At 36.0% G+C, this 15,000-nt stretch overlaps 1 protein-coding gene across 1 annotated transcript in view; it reads left to right on the top strand.

Annotated features, from left to right (window-relative positions):
• The first annotated feature begins 5,048 nt into the window (after positions 1-5,048).
• Positions 5,049-15,000, top strand: part of LOC137634460 (zinc finger protein 366-like) — a 25,662-nt gene continuing 15,710 nt past the window's right edge. The window contains exons 1-3 of the mRNA XM_068366869.1: positions 5,049-5,372; positions 7,802-7,931; positions 8,738-8,905. Of these exons, the coding sequence (XP_068222970.1) occupies positions 5,049-5,372; positions 7,802-7,931; positions 8,738-8,905 (622 nt within the window). The remainder of the gene's footprint in view (positions 5,373-7,801; positions 7,932-8,737; positions 8,906-15,000) is intronic.

Genomic DNA, 15,000 nt, shown 5'->3' with positions numbered 1-15,000 from the left:
TTACCCTTACCAAAATCTCTCTCTCTCTCTCTCTCTCTCTCTCTCTCTCTCTCTCTCTCAATTGTTATTTCAATATATATATTCTCTGTAAACTCAGCATTTTTAAGTAACTGATAACCATTGTTGAACAAGACTGCACTGAAAACATGTAAATATTCTCTCTCTCTCTCTCTCTCTCTCTCTCTCTCTCTCTCTCTCTCTTTCTCTCTCTCTCTCTAATTTATCAGTTGCTTATCGAATGACGTCGCAGTACCAAAGGTCGTAACTTGAAAGCTCTGATTTTGTTATTATCAAACTTTTCGAATCTAGACGAGCACTTATGAATTAATGACGTGGTATTGGAATTTTATTCATTACATGTCTTGAAGTCAATGAATTAAGACAGAAGTAATACTGTCTTGTTTTTCCCAGAACGACCCACTCTTAAGGTAAGCCGCTTAATCGAAGAACGAGGGCTAAGATTCTCCATCTTTTTTTCTTTTTATTGCCTCTGGAAATTGCGTTTTTCAGTAAGCTATTGTCTCTTCGAGTTTACCTCCGGTCTTTTGAAATACGTCTGTAGTTTTGCCTTTTAGTGTAATTAGTATTGTATTTTGGTGTGGTTTGTATGGATAGATAAGTATGTATGAAGAGGTAATTTACCTAATTTCTAGTGCATCGGTTCGAATCCTTCTAAGGATATTGGGGTTTCTTCATTTATATTTACTCGGGTTTCAAGGCTTGTAGTGACAAGCGGATCCAAAACTTATGATAAAATCTAGAATTTATCATAAGAGATCATACATACGGTATAGATTACATACTTATACATACACAATCATTATGTTTTATAGATGAATGTATGTATAAGTGTGTAAAGTACCAATTAAGACAAAAGATGGCGTTTTATCATAGTAATTTATGACTTAACCTTTGTTATAAAGCCTGTCTTGAAAAACCTTGCAGTGAGATAACCTATATTCCCCTCTTCTACGTGTTACCAACGCAAGAGCCCGTGCCTAGCATAAGGCTAGGCAATCAATCACTCAATCAATCAAGCAAGCAAGCAAGCAATTCCCCTCCCCCCACCCCCTTTCCACGCAGTAGTTAATCCCATACACAGCCCCCTGAGGAATGTCTAATGGACATCATTGCATGGTAAATTTGTTCACAGTATCTGTAGCGCATTTAGAGCTACCAAATGAGAGAGAGAGAGAGAGAGAGAGAGAGAGAGAGAGAGTATAATCGCCATTACTTTGCCTTTACCTTAACGCCACCAGTCTAGCATTATCGAGTTCTTTCTTTCTTTCTTCCTTCCTCTCTCTGTGTCTCTCTCTTTTCGGGTGCTCTTTACATATCCTTTTATGCCTTTGCCTTAATGTTTTCTGATTTGATTGCCTCGTGAGTCGAAGCTCCGCTTGAAAATGATGGACCGGGATTTATGAATATGCAAAGAAGGGATGGATAATGTATAGGAGGTAAGAAGGGTACAGCATTCCTAGTCGGGGTTAATGAGTGGAAATGTGTATAATAAATATGCATGACGAGGGAAATGAAAATGTGGCTCCTTGGCGAGCCTCCCGTGCATGCCGCTAGATGGCAGGACAAGTCCGAAAAGTATTAACCCGCCTTCCCCTCGTGAGTGCTTTGATTGGCTCCTCCCTTCTTTACTTTTCCACCAATGGCTGGCTTTCCCCTTCCATAGCCATCCCCCCCTCCTCTCCCCCTTCCCCCCAGTGGAGCAGGGAAAGAAGTTGCGTCCTTAAGCACGCCGGTGATTAAGCTGTTCTTTATTTTTTAACTTTTTTTTTTCGAGTGCACCAACCGACCGGTTTTCTTTTTTTTTATACTTTCTTTTCTCCTTTGCTTGCGGCTGGCAGTTTATATGCTGCCATACATATCCTCGGAACGGATTAAATACTTCTATTAACTCTCACAAGTAAATGTTCTGTGCCATGTCCCTCGCGACCAGCGACTCTGTGTCGAGTCGTGTCTAGGGGGAACTTACGTCCACGAGATTAGCCGTGCATAATAGGGACCCGGGGTGGGGTCCTACCAGCCTCCTCTCACCCTCCTCCTCTCCTTCCTCCTCCTCCTCCTCCTCTCTATTGTTTTGAAGGTTTTCTCGACTGAAAGCCTTGTTGATTTGTTCGACCATTTTCCTTGGGTTCGGAAGAACACTGCAGTCTGAAGATGGCCACCGAAGGCTCTTATACCCCCCACCCCTGCTTCCCCACCCCCCTCCCCTCCCTTCCCCCCTCTCCTATCGTTCACCCAAGTGGGCCATATGGCCGTGCCTTAATGGGTCCCTTCTTACAGTCCCCACACTCCTCCTCCACCCCCCCCCTGACCAAACCCATCTTTTTCTCTCTTTTAATTTTTCCCCTCGACCCACCCCCGCTTGGACTTCTCCCTCATCTGCTCCCTCCCCCCTGACCTCCTCCCTCTCTCCCTCCCTTCCCCTCACCTCTTTCATTCTTCCCCTGCCCTTTTAATACCCTGATTATCGGGACCACTTGAAAATGAAATAATTAAAGATTACAATATGATACGATTCATAAGTATAAGTATGTTTGTTTGTGTATATGTATCAACACTTTTTTTTATTGGTCTTATGGACTGTCTTATTGTTCCCTCTTATTTTCCTCTTATTATTCCGTTATTTGCCTCCTCTCCCTGTTTATTCGGTATCCCTTCCAGGGGAATATCAATCAGAGAGAGAGAGAGAGAGAGAGAGAGAGAGAGAGAGAGAGAGAGATCTGATTCTAGTGACATCCATATTTTTTTTTCTTTTGGATAAAAATAAATAAAGGCATTGGTTTCCAATATGTTGATTATTTGCTCACTGGTTGAATTAGCGAGGATGGACAATTGATAATACCGCGGTTTATAATAATGCTTTTTTTTAATTACTTGTGATATGGGAGATATTTTAGATATTTTAGAATGCAATGGAGTCTTCTCCTCCTCTCTTGGCTATATAACATCGTCAGTAATGTATCTCTTCATTTGGATTTATTAAACGAATTAGATAAATTAACTAAGAGATAAATTATCTATAAGAGAGAGATAGGGTTCAGGAGTGAGTTATATTACGTTGTTTATTTCGAAAGGGAATTGAAGATGTTTTATTATTTTGCAATGTTGCCCGAACGTGCAATAATTTTGCAAATTGGGAAGTTCTGCAAAAGACAATTTTGGATGATTTATTCCTTGTATTATATCTGAGCTTCATGAGGCATTAGAAGATATGGAAGACCCAGGCCTACATGGCTGAGAACTATGAAGTGGGAGAGGATGAACTGAGAAGTATTGAATTAAAAGCTCTAATTAGAGACGACTGGCGAAATCTAACTGAGGCCCTTTGCGTCAATAGGCGTAGGAGGAGGTGATGATGTAGATGATTATATCGTACTGTATTATATTGTATCACATTGTATTTTCGATATTTATAAATTCTTCACCGACGAAGGCGTCATTTCCGCCCATTCTTCTTCTGTCCTCAGTCTCACCCACCCACCCACTAACCCACTCCGATTCCCCCTTCCCCCCCCCCCCCCCCTCCAAACACACACCCTGACGCCACTTCGATCATTTTACTCTTACATTAAATATTCAGGCACTATAATTAGTTCTGTGATTATGTGTTTGCTGAAAGTCCCGACTAGTGTTTGTGTGTGAGTGAAATTTTCGTTTTCAGCCTACCCCATTCCTGTACCCCTCCCCTTCATTCTTACCCCCTCACCACCACCACTACCTCCTCCTCCTCCTCCTCCTCCTCCTCCTCTGTCCCATTTCTTTGAATTTCTCATTAGATATTATAATAAGTTACAGCATCAGATTTCCATGGTAATGTGTAGAAACCATCATTTTCGGGGGCCACTTGACGAGGAAAAATTAATTAAAGGGAAGAAAAAATCGAGAGTTCTGTTGACAATACGATGTATTTATTGCTATTTTTGGGCGCTCATAATGATCTATTATAATTAAGCGTATACTTTCAAAATTGTGTATCTAATTAAGTAGTGTTTTTTTTTCCGATATCCTCTTGTCGTATAGGTCCTTTTGTCTTCGATTATTGGTTGATATAGATTTCTTGCGTCACGACAACGGTAGTATTGTACGATCGTAAATAAAAAAGTTTATTTGTAGTATAAATATGTACCAATTAAGTATTTCAATTAGTGTCTATTTTTTCCAATCTACTAAGTATAGAAAGATAAATTTTTCTAGTATGAATTTATGAAAATGTATACCAAATGATTCTAAGATAATTGGTGCTTTAAATATATTTCTTTTTATATTTCTACATAAGACAACATAAATAGGCCCACTCACGATTAGGTTTAGGGTTGTGGTGGCCGATGTGGTAACGTCCCTGACTGGTAATCGCCATATTGTGGTTCGAGTCCCGCTCAAACTCGTTAGTTCCTTTGGTCGCTGCAAAATCACCATCCTTGTGAGCTAAGGATGGTGGGTTTGGGGGAGCCTATAGGTCTATCTGCTGAGTTATCAGCAGCCATTGCCTGGCCCTCCTTGGTCTTAGGGTATTGTCCTGCTTGATAGGGCAAGGTTACTGACCCTTGCCTCTGCCATTCATGAGCGGCCTTTAAGCCTTTGTATTGGCTAGCCAATCTTGTCTAGCCTTTCATGTTAGTGGTTATGTTTAGGTTATACTTTCAATGCGTATGCCCCATACAGTATCAAACGTGAACACTAAACTATAAGAACTTTAATTTACATATTTCCATGAATATATCTCAATTGACCTAAGTTGACCTTACAGAATTTGAATATCTCTTGTGTTTCTTTCAGGTAACCTTAAATTACTAATTTCATTGGATGTGTAAATTATTATTATTATTATTACAACACAATAGGAAAAGCAGGATGCTACAAGCCCAAAGGCTCCAATAGAGAAAATATCACTAATGTTAATTCCTCTTATTGTATGTCTTAACCTCAATAAATTATTATTATTATTATTATTATTATTAGGTCAACTATAACCCCAGTTGGAGGAGCAGGATGCTACAAGCCCAAAGACTCCAATAGGGACAATATCACTAATGTTAATTCCATTTGACCTCGAAGACCTGCCTGATGTTAAAATCGCCTTCTTCTTCTTTCTTCCACCAGGTGAAAGACCTTACAAATGCCACTTACCGGATTGTGGCCGGGCGTTTATCCAACTGTCCAACCTCCAGCAACATCTGAGAAACCACGACGCCCAGCTGGAACGCATGAAGAATCGCCCTTTCCATTGCAACATCTGCGGGAAGGGCTTCGCTACCGAGAGCTCCCTGAGGACCCACACATCCAAGGTAGAGGTCCAAGACGCAGCTGCGCCGGGTGGGGGGTTTATAAGCAAGAGGAGAGGAGGCTGTTGGGGGGTGAGGCCTCTTAAACTTAAACAGTCTTAACCGCACGAGTCTTCATACCACACTCTCTGAAATCTCTTCCAAAGAAATTTACAAGAAAAAAAATATATATAAAAGATATACATCAAATGTGCCCCCATTACTCCCGAGAGAGCCACCCAGTTACATTTTGCTCTTTTTTTTTTTGACTTCACACAAAAACATTGGTTTTTGGCGTGTATCATTTTTTTTTTCAATCACAATTATGTTTTTTTTTTTATTTTTTGGTTCTTTCGTTTACGTTTTGCTTTTCTCAGTGGTTCTGTCACTGGTCTCCCTTTGGATTGATCTGTAGCCTGTGACGTCATAACGTTTGGGCAAGGTGGAGCCTTTCAGAGATTGTGACATGGGCTTTGGTTTATACCTGTACATCATAAGTGAATTTTCCTAAGACGACCTATTTTTGCTCTTCCTATATCACCTAATTAATTCAAAATCAAGTCGATTCATGAACACAGACATAGAGATTCACCTTTCTCACTTACACTGTGACTTATTTTATATTATGTAATTATGTATTCACATCATGATAAGCTTCCATGCCAAAAACAAAAACCCCCTCTTGCAGAGCCCCGATTTCTCATGGTCTAATTTCTGATATTTATAGAAATTTTCATATTTATATCATATCTGGTAATGTGACATCGGATACCCCCCTTTGGTTTTTTGGTTTAATTGTCAGGCTGTAGTTGCTTTTTTGTAAATTGCATTTGGTATAAATTTTTACTATTTTCAAATTTATTTTTCACATTTTTTTTTTCATTTTGGTTTCTATGTCGTGCTCATTATGTCTAGTAGTTCGATAGAATCCTTTTTCGAATATAAAATGTTTTGTTGTTGAAGAATAGACTTGATTTCAGTAGACTCTAGTTTCCTTTTTGTTTTTAAGTATATTTATTTAAAGTTTTCTTGTTTCTCAAAAAAAAAAAAAGTAATAATAATTTGCCATCTTGGAATATTCTAAAAATTGATATATTATTAAATGAAATGCATGATTCATTTTGCATGCCTTCACTATCTGTTTTCAATGATGTTTATATTTGCAATATGTTTGCAATTTGCCATTCATGTTGATTAATTATTTTTGCAATTTATGTACATTTGCATGTATTTGTGGCTCTTGCAAAAATTGCCTTCTAGAGATATAAATATATTTTGTTTCTCTTGATTGTTATTATGATAAGCTAATCACAAAAACGAAGACTGCTAGCGCTACCAGATTGGCTTTTGGATTGTGTGCGAACTTTATGGTTTGAGATTCTGTCGTTTGAGGTTAGTTTGAGATGATTGACGTGAAAATTTGGTTGCTATTGAATAATTGATTCATGAGAAAAAGAAAAGAAAATCATAGTTATAAAAATGTGATTAAGGATGTTATTTCTCGTTTAATTTTTCTAAAAAGTGGTGTTAGAGTTACATAATCGAAAAATAAAAAACAAAAAGTTTTTATTCATTTACATATAGATTTTCTTTTACGTGAAAATTTGGTTGCTATTGAATAATTGATTCATGAGAAAAAAAGAAAATCATAATTATAAAAAATGTGATTAAAGATGTTATTTCTCGTTTAACTTTTTAAAAAATGGTGTTGGAATTACCCAATCGAAAAATAAAAAAACAAAAACAGTATTTATTTACATAGAGATTTTCTTTAGTTGCAATTGTATGAAATACAGAATCGCTTGAAATGGATGTGTTTGCACGAGTACATGAATAGATATCTTTATAGAATAGAAAAATTTAATAGGATGTTATTATTCTAGAAATTATCAGTATTCTTGAGAAAGATTATATTTTAAACAAGTGATAGAAATGAGTCCATATATGTCAAAATGTATATTTAACATCAGGTAGAGAATTTCCTTCAGCAGTAGCCAGAAACGACAATTGATACTTCATATTTCACTGTTTAAAAAACTATTAAATCCATCAATATCTTCGTGAATATCAGAACAATTCTGAAGAGTTCTGTAGGAATCTATTCAAACTCCAATCCGATTTCCACGTTTTTAGAAGAGAGTGAGAGTAAGGAAAAAACAAAAAAAACAGTATTGCTTAGAGAATCCGAAAGAGTGAAAGAGAAAGACCATATTCAACGCATATGCTCATGATTTGTTAGCCCTGTTAGTTAGTGAGTTAGTTGGTTAGACCTTCTGGCGACGACACAAAGGACAAACCGAGGGTTCACCGAGTGGTCTGTCACTCTCTCCCACACAGCACGCGGCTCTCGTCGGTGGACCCAACGCTGTTAATTGTCCTCAGTGCCAGAAATTGTTCATGAATGGCGAGCAGCTGATGGAACACATGAAGTATACGCACAGGGATCCTAACGCCTCGGGAGTGGCAGGTTAGTTTGCTTCCTTATCTCTAACTTTCCGTTTTGCCATTTTTTCCCCGCACAGCATGCCAGCAACGTCGGCGGCCCCAACGCCTTCCACTGCCCCCACTGTCAGAAGTTCTGTCTCACAGGAGAGCAGCTCATGGAGCACATGAAGATGGTACACAAGGATCCCAACGCCTCTGGTGTAGGAGGTAACCCAACCACTCCATATTTAGGCGCTCGGCATTCGAGTGCTAACAACGTTCTTCCTAAAGATATTTTATAGAAAAAAAATGGGTTCTTGATGGTTCAGTTTCTTGCAATTGATCACGTATATCCTCTTTTTTTCCATTATTCCTTTTTATTCATTTGTTTTCATCTGTAGGGGAGCGTTGTGCCCTTCGTGAATGGGGGGTTCTCAATGTTATTTCCAGGTTTATTCATTGTTCTTTTTACTAACCCACTTGTTCCTTTATTTACTGCTTTGTGTATTTCTTAAGCCTCTGGTTGTCCTGTCTAGTTGTAAGTGTTAATTCATACATGAGGTCTTTTTCCTCCGTTTGTCCATCTCTTAAATTGAAGCTCTTTTTAACATTTTAATTATCTTCACTAGAAGTAAGTGTCATTAGGAACAGATAAATTAACAATATCTCTTATTGCTGAATTAGTCTTTGTTTCTTCATAGGAAATCTTGCTAACACCTTCTGGGTATTTTCATGTTATTTAGCAATATTTACCCCCTTCATTCTTAGATTATGATTAAAATAGATCATTTTTAGAGGAGAATAAGTCATAATTTCAATGCAATATTTTTATATAAAGTTAAAATCATAATATATTCAAGAAGCATAGGATTTAAAAACAAATTTATAATTAAAAAAGAGATAAGGATTCTAAAAAAAATGAGATATATGTAGGATATATATTTGTATATAGTTTCAGATAAACGTAATACCCAAGCTAGATATCCTAAAGCCCTCCTAATCTTTACCTTTCTGTTCTCTCCTTCCTGGAGCAGCGAAGCGTCGCACGGCGTCTCATTCCTGTCCTGTCTGTGGCAAGCACTACGTGAACGAAGGAAGCCTCAGGAAGCACTTGGCCTGTCACCCTGAGACCTCTCAGTTTACCTCCTCCCTCAGGATGTGGCCGTGTTCTGTCTGTCACGCCGTCTTCACTCATGAGTCAGGTGAGTACGTCAGCTCGGTGTTAAAACCCTTTCAGTGCCAGTGGTGAATTCGACAAGATTTCTGGGGTAGTTGAATCTTTCAAAACTGCACAAATCGTATTTTGTTGATATTTATTAGAAAGCTTTCAAGAACTTTCTAATGAATATCAACTTGTTATGTTTTGGGCTATTTTGAAAGATTTTTCCATTTATGAAATTTTGACTAAGTCATCAATGGCAGTTAAAGGGTTAATTATTATTATTATTATTATTATTATTATTATTACTTGCTAAGCTACAATCCTAGTTGGAAAAGCAGGATGCTATAAGCCCAGGGGTCCAACAGGGAAAATAGCCCAGTGAGGAAAGGAAACAGGGAAAAATAAAATAATAAAAACAGTAAAATTAAAATAAATATCTCCTATATAAATGATAAAAACTTTAATAAAACAAGAGGAAGAGAAATAGGAAAAGTAATATTCCTTTTGTTTTTTCTCTTTCAAGACTACACAAACACTAGCTTGTTGATATATATTGGAAAGTTCTTATCAAGACCTTTCTAATGAATACCAACTTATTATGTTTTGGGTGATTTTAAAAGATGTTTCACCTGTTCGATATTTGGACAAGTTACTAATGACGGTGAAAGGGTTGATATTAGTCTTTTTTTTTTTTTTTTTTTGTTTACCGAAAATGATTCTCTTCCAGAGTCTTTTAAAAGATGTTTCACCTGTTCGAAATTTTGATAAGTTACCAATGATGGTGAAAGGGTTGATATTAGTTTTTTTTTTTTTTTTTTTTTTCTTTTTTTTTTCTTTTTTTTTTTACCGAAAATGATTCTCTTCCAGAGTCATTCCAGCGTATGTGTGCGCGTGTAAGGATGCGTGAAACTTCATTATCTTAGCGTAATGTATAACCACATTCCGACGTCAATTACCTCATATTACCTGACAATGCAATGCCAAATTTCCTCGAGGCTCCACGTCCCCCCTCCCCCTCCCCTTCCCCCCTCCCCCTCTCAGCCCCTTTTCGTTCAGCCAATCCAGTATTACAACAGTCCCCAAGTCGCAAAGTAGCTTTGCTTTTTCTGCGTCATGTGATGGAACTGATAGAAGCGAGGCCAAATCATCCCGCTGTATGAGATCAATGGACTCTCCATCCAAAAGCCATAATACCAATACAAGATTGGCTATGAATTTTAAGCAGAGATTTAATCAATCAAAATACGGAGATAACCATTACAAATCGAGAGCCAGCATGACTGATAGCTCCAGACTGTTGATTGCCTATCAGAGATTGGATGTAATTGGATACTCCAGTCTGTAATTGTGACTCAAGGGAAAAGATTGGGCGATGTTTTTTTTTTTTTTTTTTTTTTTTTTTTTTTTTTTTTTTTTTTTTTGATGGGAAAAGCGAAAATAAAAATTAGAGGTTCCTGATTCTAAGCTTTCCATTTGCAAGTGTTGCGGATATAATGTCCACATTCACCATGCTATTATTTCGATAGTGACTTGTTACCATAACTTGGTTTTTCCTAATGATAGCGCTCTCTCTCTCTCTCTCTCTCTCTCTCTCTCTCTCTCTCTCTCTCTCTCTCCACGAATAGTTGCAACTCGGCCGATCGACCGATATTTCAATTAGTGAATTGGATTACAGAGTAAGGCTTTTTCTCCAGCTGTAGTTTTTATTGCTGTTGCTTTTAGTAACTCGTTTCAACAAGCAGTCCGTTGTTTGTCTGTTTATTACCTTATTTCACGTCTTATTAACATCAATGATAAAGAACACCTTAGTATTGATGTACCTCGCACACTTCAAAAATGCATTAAAAACGGTAAATGCTTGGCAACATTTATTCCAGGATTTTTACCGTTTTAGAAACTGATGTATTGACGTAAAGGAGTGATATTACGGTCACCAACCCGTAAAAGATAATAACAATGTAGGGGAAAAAAATTACGGTCGCCTGTATTTTACTGAAATACGGCTAAGAACAGTATATTTTTACAGAAAATATCCTATCAAAATTACGAGTTTTTTTCGCCTGTATTTTACTGAAATACAGCTGAGAACAGTATATTTTTACATAGTATTTCCTTTTGAAATTATGGTTTTTTAACAGTGCATGTATAGTGAAGACTTCGACAAGATCTATTCTAATGTAGATTTTGGTTAAGATATTCTTAATTCATTATTTCTCTTTTAGTATTATCGTAATGATTACAATTTGGAGATATCAGTTTATTTACTTACTAGACTTTTTACATCACAATTTGTAGCAAAAGGGAGTGTTTAACTTTATACTGTTAATTACCATCTAATGACGGTTTTGGTTTTTTTTCTATTAATTTTTGGAAATAATTTCCAATTGACTTTATTAGAGAAAAAATAGACTTTATTTGACTTTATTCACGAAAAAAGATGACTTTATTCGACTTTATTAAAAAAATGACTTTATTTGACTGTATTCAAGGAAAAAAATTACTTTATTTGACTTTATTCAAGAAAAAATAGATTTTGTTTTACTTTATTCAAGAAAAATAGACTTTGTTTTACTTTATTAAAGAAAAAATTAACTTTATTGAAGAAAATTCATAGACTTTGAATGTCTTTAGATTTCTTTTTAATCTGTATTTCTGAAGGTATCGCAGCGAGTTGACTATATATATTTTTTCCTAGTAAATGCCATCGGCAACTTATTTTTTTTTATTTTTTATAAAGATTAAGAACTTAAGACTCAATTAAGTAATGAAGAATAGCGATGAAGAAAATAATACTGTTGTGCTTTGTATAAAGTTGAGAAGACTGAATATTATATTTTGTAATTTTTTTAATTTTTATTTGAAGACGTTCGAAGTCAGAAGATCAAATATAGCTTCAAGTTCTTTCGAGGACGTTCCAAAGTCAGTTTGAAATTACAGTTACATCTGTAATTAATTGAAGTTTTTTTTTATGACGTTTCAGTGATATTATTAAGTCATTTCTTTCCCCTATTTTTAAAAGATCACTACAGTTGAGAAGAATGAATATTATATTTTGTAATTTTTTAAATTTCTGAAAACGTGGGAAGTCAAAAAAGAGCAAATAGAGCTTCAAGTTCTTTCGAGGACGTTCCAAAGACCGTTGGAAATTACAGTTACATCTGTAATTAATTGAAGTTTTTTTTTATGACGTTTCAGTGATATTATTAAGTCATTTCTTTTCCCCATTTTTAAAAGATCACTACGAATTACTCCTTCAGATACAACTTCATTTCAGTCTTTTATATTATCTTTCTATAATGTTGTATATTTTAAATTTTTATTCAATGGGATATGAGGGATATTTCCTGGAAATTCAATGGGAAAAGAGGGAAATTTTCATGAAATTCAACGGGAAAAGAGGGAAATTTCTTGGAAATTTAATGGGAAAAGAGGGAAATTTCCCGGAAATTCAGAAGGGAAAAGGGAAATTTCAATGAAATTCAATGGGAAAAGAGGGAAATTTCCAAATATTGATTTTTTGAATAATTCAGTGCAATTGAATCTTAATATTGTACATTTGCGTCAGAAATTATTATTCCGACTACAAGGAATGTAGACCATTATTATTATTATTATTATTATTATTATTATTATTATTATTATTATAACTAGCTAAGCTACAACCCTAGTTAGAAAAGCAGGAAGCTACAGCCCCTAGGGCTCCCAACAGGTTAAATAGCCCAGTGAGGAAAGGAAACAAGGTTATCTTATTTATCTCGTCTGTATTGTTGGTATTTGATACGAAGCAAATCTTAACTTCGAGACTATTCAACTATTTTAACTGAAGGTATTCATTAAAAGTCTATAATTATCCCAAGAATCTTAGAAGATTTAGAAGATGACGATTCGCCCCCCCCCCCTTCCCCCTCCCCCTCCTCGCGTACATCTACATAGAGGGCTAAACCAAAATAGCCCCATGATCGGTGTCTAAAAGAACTTCTTGATTGAGGGCTCTCTGACAGCCTGTTCGCCCATCCGTCCAACCCCCCCCCCCACCCTTCCCCTTCCCTACCAAACCCCCTCCCCTCTCTCTCTTATCATGCCACAGCCCCCCCCCCCCCCCGGGTATATTTCCTTTCTCTTGTAAAGCTGCTCACTTCAAGGATCCTCATTTTCACCTTCATTATGATGAGATGGTAAACAGGGATCAGTCGTCTTGACTGAGATGGGTTTCCTTTGACTTGGGGTGGCCGGATGCTGTCTACCTTCTTCTGGGTGGATGCTGAGAGGCATTTCATATTGCGTGTCAAGGGACCAGTTTTATATATACGCACAGACACACACATATAATATATATATATATATATATATATATATATATATATATATATATATATATATATATATATTCTGTATATATATATATCTATATGTATAAATATGTATATATATATATATATATATATATATATATATATATATATATATATATATATATATGTATTTAGTTTAGTATATAGATATATATATATATATATATATATATATATACATATATATGTATTTGTTTAGTTTAGATATATATATATGTGTATATATATATATATATATATATATATATATATATATATATATATATATGCATGTGTGTATATTGTGTTTCATGTAGTGTCTGCAACCTCACTATCCTTCTGTGCTAGGGATGTGGGGTTTTGGGGAAGCCTATAGGTCTACCTGCTGAGTCATCAGCACCCATTGCCTGGCCTTCCCTGGTCTTACCTTAATGAAGAGGGGACTTGGGCGCTGATCATTTGTATATAGGGTAATTTTCTAGGGCATTGTTTCGATCTCTTGTTTCTGCCATTCCTGAGTGACATTTAAACCGAGTACTGTGAAGTGGATAGTACTAGGGATAATAAACCTAATCATGGATAAGGAATTTCATAGACCAGATTTTTTCCAATGATTTAAGAAAGTCAACTGACGAAAAAAAAAATTCTTAACGTTTAAATACTAATGAAATCCATTGATATCTGTTAATTAAGAAAATCTTAGATCAGGGTTCTTAAATCTCTTTCCATTTTTTGGATCGAATTAATCTAATTTCTTTGTATAAACACCGATCGTTTTAATGTATTATTTCTACGGCAGCTTAGAGTTATAATTTAAGAAGATTTGCCGACTTTAGTCCGTATAATCCGCTCATGAAATTTTCTTTATAAATCCATCTTTGTTTTATCTTATAATCCAGAGCTGATCTTTATTACGTAACTTACTCAAACTGCTGATCCTTTTTAACTGTAATTTGATTGATATACTCATTTCAATTCTGACGTTTCTCTTCTTATTATGATTTTATGTACGTCAGCTTTCTCGGTAGCTGACATGTTTTTCGTCATTAACGGACGTGTTCTTAGAAACGGACATTGTTACGATCAACTGACATCTTCCTCTTAACAGCGGACATGTTTCTCATCATCAGCGGACGTCTATTTAGTTGCTAACGGATATCATTTTGACTATCAACGGATATGTTTCTCGCCATCAGCAGATATGTTTCTCATTATCAACGGACGTCTGTTTAGTTGCTAACGGATATCATTTTGACTATCAACGGATATGTTTCTCGCCATCAGCAGATATGTTTCTCATTATCAACGGACGTCTGTTTAGTTGATAACGTATATCATTTTGACTATCAACGGATATGTTTCCCGCCATCAGCGGATATGTTTTTCATTATCAACGTAAGTTTCTTAACTATTTACGGACATCATTTATATCATCAACGGACGTTTTTCTCTCTACTAGCGGACATATTTCTTATCATCAACGGACATATCTTTAGCTACTAACAGACATCATATTTACTATCAACGCACATCTTTTCGTTACCAGCGGACATATATCTTATCATCAACGGACATCTTCTTAGCTACTAACGGACATCATATTTACTATCAACGGACATTTTTTCGTTACCAGCGGACATATATCTCATCATCAACGGACACATTTTTAGCTACTAACGGCCATCATATTTGCTATCAACGGACAATTTTTCATTACCAGCTGACACATTTCTCATCATCAACGGACATTTTCGCTACTAGCGGACATCAATTTTACATTAAACGGAGATCATATATACTACCA

Source organism: Palaemon carinicauda, chromosome 3 (assembly GCF_036898095.1).
Source record: "Palaemon carinicauda isolate YSFRI2023 chromosome 3, ASM3689809v2, whole genome shotgun sequence".
Taxonomy (NCBI): domain Eukaryota; kingdom Metazoa; phylum Arthropoda; class Malacostraca; order Decapoda; family Palaemonidae; genus Palaemon; species Palaemon carinicauda.
Note: the sequence above shows the minus strand (reverse complement) of the source record. Positions and strands in the feature narration are given on the sequence as shown.